We start from the raw sequence: 6312 nt of genomic DNA, 5'->3' as shown, positions 1-6312 counted from the left end.
ATTGGCCAGTGCTGCCCATCGGACAGGGGCTTATCACGGTTTGTGTCTTTACTTAACACTTATCGAAGGTTCGAACCTTTTTATAGGCAAAACACAAAAGGAACACCCTTGATGTAGGTATTTCTATTGTTGTAGCACCACAGCCACACTGGCGGAATAAAGCAATAAACGCAATTAGAAGCATTTCGTTTTAACTGAATTTAACCATTTTAAACGATAATTAGCTAGCCCAAAATGACCACAGCCGCGCGTCCGACCTTTGACCCCGCCCGCGGCGGCTCCGGCCGCGGCGAAAAGGACCTGAGTGCGCTGAGCAAGCAGTATTCCAGTCGCGATCTGCCAGGCCACACGAAGCTGAAATACAGGTAGTACTCGATTTAAGGGATTTGCGGGTAAACCAAGGCCTAATCGATATATGTTTCGCTACAGGGAGACGGGCCAGGGCACCAGCGAGGAGATCCGCGGCCGGGACTTCCGCAAGGAGCTGGAGGAGCGCGAGCGCGAGGCCCGTTCCGGTCCGGGAGCCACTTCCTCCTCGGGCAAGGCGCTGCCCTCCATTGTGCGCAAGGCCATCGAGGCCAACAGTGCGCCCGCTGGCAAGAGAGCCAAACCCGACGCCCTGCAGCAGCAGCAGCAGCTGCAGCAACAGCAGGCCGCCAATCTGGACGCCGACGAGCCGCTGGACAACGATAGCTCCGATTCGGACAGCGATTCGGATGACGACGATGCCGCCCTGCTGGCCGAGCTGCAGAAGATCAAGCAGGAGCGCCTCCAGGAGACGGCGCGTCGCGAGTCGGAGAAGAAGCAGGAGGACGAGCGCATCCGCATGGAGAACATCTTGTCGGGCAATCCGCTGATTAACTACGAACCAGGAACCGCTGCCTCCGCCGCGGGACGTGCCTCTGGCCTCGGTGGCGATCTGAAGATCAAGCGCCGCTGGGACGACGACGTCGTGTTCAAGAACTGCGCCCGCTCGGCGCCCGAGAAGAAGACGCACTTCGTCAACGACGCCCTGCGCTCCGATTTCCACAAGAAGTTCATGGACAAGTACATCAAATAGGCGCCCTAAGTTCGCTCTAAGTCTCAACCGCTTTTTGTAATAGTCTAAGTAACCCAATTGTCAACTTTTTTTCGGCCTTCCGCCGCTATTAAAATTCGCATTTTGTAAGAAGAACTATGAATTGTTTTTATTGATGGGAAATTAGTAGAGGATATTGCCAAAGCTGGTGAAATATCTTGGGTAAGGGAATATTGTTTATAAAACTAGTTTATTTTACTAGACAATATTGTATTTTCCTGAAATCCATTGTATTTATTTATTTATATCTTTCTTATATCCTATTTCTTATTGTTTATAAAACTAGTTTATTTTACTAGACAATATTGTAATTTTCCTGGAATCCATTGTATTTATTTCTTTCGTATTTCCTGGTGCTACAAGGATTTTCTTATAAATTAATGCACTACTCACATAAACAATATTAAGAATAATGAAAATATTTAAATCCCTACTTATATTAGAGTTTTAAACTTGTATCTAACATTTAATACAATTTAATTCAATACAATTAACAATTAGAACTGATATTTTTTCATTTTTTAATTGATTTTTATTAACTTTTGGTTTACTAATAAAACAAAGTGACTTTAGGGCCAGGTTAATTTTGATTTTGAGGTCGACTTTATTTGGGCAATAGGTAGTCCTCCCGTAGGAGGCAGGCCGTGACCCAATGACTGAAAGCTGACCGCGAGTGCGAGTCCGAGTGCGAAGGGCAGGAACCTTAACCAAAGTGTGAAACCGCAAGAAACATCGGTAGCCGGTCGAGAGGGACAAAAGCAGCAGCCACCAGAGGCGGCGGACCAGGATGTCCAGCAGGGGGGTTGGGTGAGGGGGCAGGGGCAGCAGCAGCAGCGGCTACGTGAGCGCACGAAGAAAAGCCCAAGAAGCCCAGGAAGCCCAATCATCGTGGCGATCATCGCAAGGGCAATTGTCGCTGCTGATGAGGCACGAAGCAAAATCAATTTGCCCCAAGGAGCCGGGCCAAGCAAGCGCAAAATAACCTGGTCAATTACGCCGACCCAAGCAGCACTGCAACATGGTTAGTAAAATTTTAAATGATAAAATATTTAAAAATAATAATAAGAAATAAAATTATGTATTATAATAAAGAACTGATTTTACCAAAAACCCAGATCCCATTTTTTTTACAAAAAATAACTCGTTTTTTGACCGTAACAATAGAAATATTGATCCAAGTATGGATTGTCATACCTTTCTGAACTCGTTATTAAATTTCCTAACGATTGGCATTTAAACCTTGACAATTTACTCATTTTTAATTTTTCGCAAAAAATCATCAAAAATTATTCATATTTTTACATATTTTATTTTAAAATCGTTTTTGATTGAAAAAATTGAAGTTTTGATAAATGTCCATTATACTAATTTAATAAAATTACTATTTATTTTCTTATTTACTTATTTATTTTCTTTTAAGTTCTAATTTCTCTAAGTGAAGCTGCAGAAACAGCGAATGCAAATCATCTGGAGGGTCTTGATTTCCACGCCTCTTTAATGCCCCGCACGCGGCCTGCGCCATCTGAAGATCTGAACTCCGACTTTGTCAATGAGCCCACGTTCCGACTCCGATTCTCCGATTCGACTTCTATATATCCATACCCCTACCATGGCGCTGGAAGGGATCAGCGACTGGTCGCGACCCCGCTCCCAAAAGTTGACGAACGCTCAATTTTACGCTAATTCGATCAGAATCAAAATCAAACAAAATTATCCTGCCCATAGTCGGCCAAAGCGATGATGATCCTCTTACACTGGTTAGCAAAGTTACGAAATAAATGGAAAAAATTGCAGAAATGAATTTATAATAAGACAGAAACTAAGTTTTTAAAAAGTCTTAATACAAATAATTCGTGATATACGAAAAAATATTTATTAATATTCTAATATCATAATAATAAATATACAATTTTTTAAACCTAAAAATTTTTAAACTAGTTTTCAAAAATTTTAAAATATTTTAGTGATTTCTTGAATGTAAAAAAACCATTTAGGAAGCCAATTAGTCAATGAAAAGTATCTAATAATATCCAAGTTAGTTAATTATTTTCCGAAATATTGTTAATATTTTCGAAAACCCTTTTCGTTGTCTAGTGTTCTGATTGTGATTGACAATGATGATTGGCTGTATCGCTATGATGACGCTGCTAATGCTAATGATAATCATGATGATTGTTGTTATTACGCTGCCTGTGCTTCTGATTCTGATTTTCTGTCTTCCGTCTGATGTCTGAAGTTTTCAGTCCGCACTTTGCAGTTGGTTCTCGTCTGTCCTCCTACGGTGGCAGTAAAAATGCCGAATCCCCGACCCCGACTGAGCATAATTTATTTCCTGTTTGGCATTATGCATCCCCATTATTTGTGCATTCATCAAGAGACGGGTCCGGGTTTGAGTTCGGAGCCAATCTGCATTCAACTTGTTGGTGCACTGGAAAAAAATTATTTAAATATAATTAATTTAAAAAATATATTGACTTGGCCAAGTTCCTTAAGTAAACTATTTAAAACTTCATAATAGTATTATAATAGTATAGAAATATTAATTTTGAAAAATATCCATTAATAGGTATTCAATAAGGATAAGCTCTTTATTTAAAAATCATGGATTTATATAATTTGCAATTTATTTTTTATTTCATTTGCCAACATTTTTTGTCGATGACCACAATTGCTTTCCTTTCCCTAAATTAGTTATTATATTTAAAATGCTATTAATAAAATTAATACTGAATATAAATACTGAATACAATTTTTTTTATTTTATGAAACCAACGACCTTTTCGCTCAGTGTGCTTCGATGTTGCTGCTGCACTTTTCGGTAGTCGCCGCGCGCTAAATTGTGGCCACCGAACGGGGGCCAAGTCAAGACTGGAGCTGAAAGCAGGTCCACTGGCTGCTGCTGCTGCCACTTCCATTGCCACTGCCATGGCCTATCAATTGTCAGCAATTTCGCAACTGCATAAACTTGAAAAGAGCGCAAAAAAGCGGCGAACGAATAACTACATACAAACCTACGGCGACCAACTGCATAAATATGGCGACTGGCCGACGGAAATGGCCGTCGCGGTTGCAAGTGACAAATAGCCGGGGTCAAGCGGGGGCACCGGGGGCATCAGGGGGTTAAGGGGCGGAAAGTGGGCGGCACTGAACCGGTTGACCACCAAATAAAGACCGCGAACATATGTTTTTCTGGCCGGCGAGAATATGGCCAACACCAAAAAAAGGAGGCTGGGCATTTGACCCCGAAAAATGATTGGAAGTGAAATGGGATCGGAAAATCTGGTGGCCCTCTACTTAAAATTCGAAGTAGAATTTGATTATTAACCAAAATTAATACAAAACTATTTTATTCAAAATATATAGGTACCAATTTTATAGGATTTTTTAGCTTACAACTAAATTTTAGGAATGCAAACTGATTCAGAATTATTTCTACATAATAATGGAAATTTAATTATTATTATTAATATTATAATGATAATATATTTTATAATATCTAGTTTGGAAATAAGAACTAACACAAAACCAATAAAAATATAAATAAAAACATATAGTTTATAAGATTATCTCAAAGTTAATAGGTAATCAGAAATGTTTTGGGATATTAATAAATAAATTTGTGATGGTTACAGATAAGTTTAAACAAATTCCGTTAAAAATTAAAATTTATTTATAATTTATAGAGAAGTTTTTAGCAAACTAATTTATTCATTTTCTCTCCCACTATTCAGTTTTTATTCAAGTGGCTTAAACCTTTCTATATTTCCTGGCCATAGCCAATAACCGAATTTCCTTCTTGGCTTCTCACAATAATTTCGTATCACTTCAGCTCTTCAGACAGGAGCAACATGAATTGCACTTGCAGCAGCAACATGGCAACATGACCCGAGGTGGCGACACTTTATTTAGCTTTAAAATTTTATGGAATGCAAATTTCACTCAGCTGTTGCTCCTGGTGTCGATGGTTTGTCCTGTGGGAAAGGGCCAGGATTTTAGGGGGATGAGATCCTGGACCTACAGCTTGGCTGCAACTGCAACTCCAGCTGCAAACTGCAAACTGCAACTGATGCTGCATAATTTAGTTGACCAATTTACACTGGAACCGTTGACCACTGAGTGCAACCGGAAATGCAGGCACCCAAAAGGGCCAAAGCATTTTTGCGGCCTTTTTGGGAGGAGAGGAGAAATCGGTACTCGACAGTCGGTAGTCGAGTGTGTGTGTTTTTATTTTCAGCCTTTTTTTTAATTTTATTTTTGGGGTCGACCGCCTGCACTTGACATATTTACTCGCAATGGCCATTTGTAAATCGCCTTTGCCGGAAGGGGATATTCAGGATTTCAGGGGTCGAATTTAGCATGGTTAATTTAAATAGAACATTTAATGGATTTAGAAGGACATTTGAGTTGGAAACTTTAACAAGAAAAAATTGTTATATTTTAAACAATGCAAACCCCTTATCTTCCTGCTGAACAATCGTCTTCACCCATCTGTTCCGCCTTTGCTTGAGTCATCATAGCCATGTGATTCTTGTGTGGTGACCCCAAGCGAATGGTGACCCCTCTGAGAACTGATGAGGGTTTTGCGCCCGCTGATAAAACAGCAACAGACCAAACTAATTCCAAGTGGTGGCTAACACGATTAAAAACAAATTTCACCTACGCACAATCTCCCATGAAGTTCGCGGCCGGCCATTAACTCGCTAGGATTGCAAGTGCACTGAGAAAAATACACTAGTAACTTTACGGTATGGTCTTGCATTAAGAAAAACAATCTTTCGAAATTATTGATATTTCATATTTCTAAACGATGTGGTTAAAAAGTATATAGCTTGCTTAATTTAGCTTTTTTTATATCTGTTATAAAATACTTAGCTTACCTTGAGTAACTAAAACTTTTTAATTTAACTAATTAATATTAAATAATTAAATAAGGTACATAATATTATTATCCCAACATATATTCTTCAATCACTCCACCTTTCACCAACACATTCACAAGTTACCTCAGCACAAAGGTCATGAATTTTCATCTAGAACTAATTGAGAATTATAAGTACCTACTGAAGGAATCACTTTTCTATTGTCATTATTGATGACGTGGCTAATTGTAAATTTTATTCATATTTTTAACCATTTAAAATATTCCAAATTACGCCTTAACAATGTTTTCTATGTAAGTTACAAATCACTTAGGGACCTTAGTATTTTTTCCAGTGCACTCCGCTTACGCACAC

The 6312-nt window shown here is 39.3% G+C and overlaps 1 protein-coding gene across 1 annotated transcript; it reads left to right on the top strand.

Annotated features, from left to right (window-relative positions):
* Positions 1-139: 139 nt before the first annotated feature.
* On the top strand, positions 140-1174 carry c12.1 (spliceosome-associated protein CWC15). The gene is made up of 2 exons (XM_017150614.3): positions 140-365; positions 430-1174. The coding sequence occupies exons 1-2, from the start codon at positions 235-237 to the stop codon at positions 1058-1060; spliced, it is 762 nt and encodes a 253-aa protein (XP_017006103.2). The 5' UTR covers positions 140-234; the 3' UTR covers positions 1061-1174.
* The last annotated feature ends 5138 nt before the right edge of the window (positions 1175-6312 follow it).

Source organism: Drosophila takahashii, chromosome X, assembly GCF_030179915.1.
Source record: "Drosophila takahashii strain IR98-3 E-12201 chromosome X, DtakHiC1v2, whole genome shotgun sequence".
Lineage (NCBI taxonomy): Eukaryota > Metazoa > Arthropoda > Insecta > Diptera > Drosophilidae > Drosophila > Drosophila takahashii.
This window is presented reverse-complemented; position numbering and strand designations above follow the sequence as displayed.

What these genes read in the sequence shown, in the direction of transcription:
- c12.1 (XM_017150614.3), top strand. Translation starts at nt 235, where the DNA reads ATGACCACAGCCGCGCGTCCGACCTTTGACCCCGCCCGCGGCGGCTCC. An exon ending in CACACGAAGCTGAAATACAG is followed by an intron (nt 366 to 429) that starts GTAGTACTCGAT and finishes GTTTCGCTACAG; the next exon opens with GGAGACGGGCCAGGGCACCA.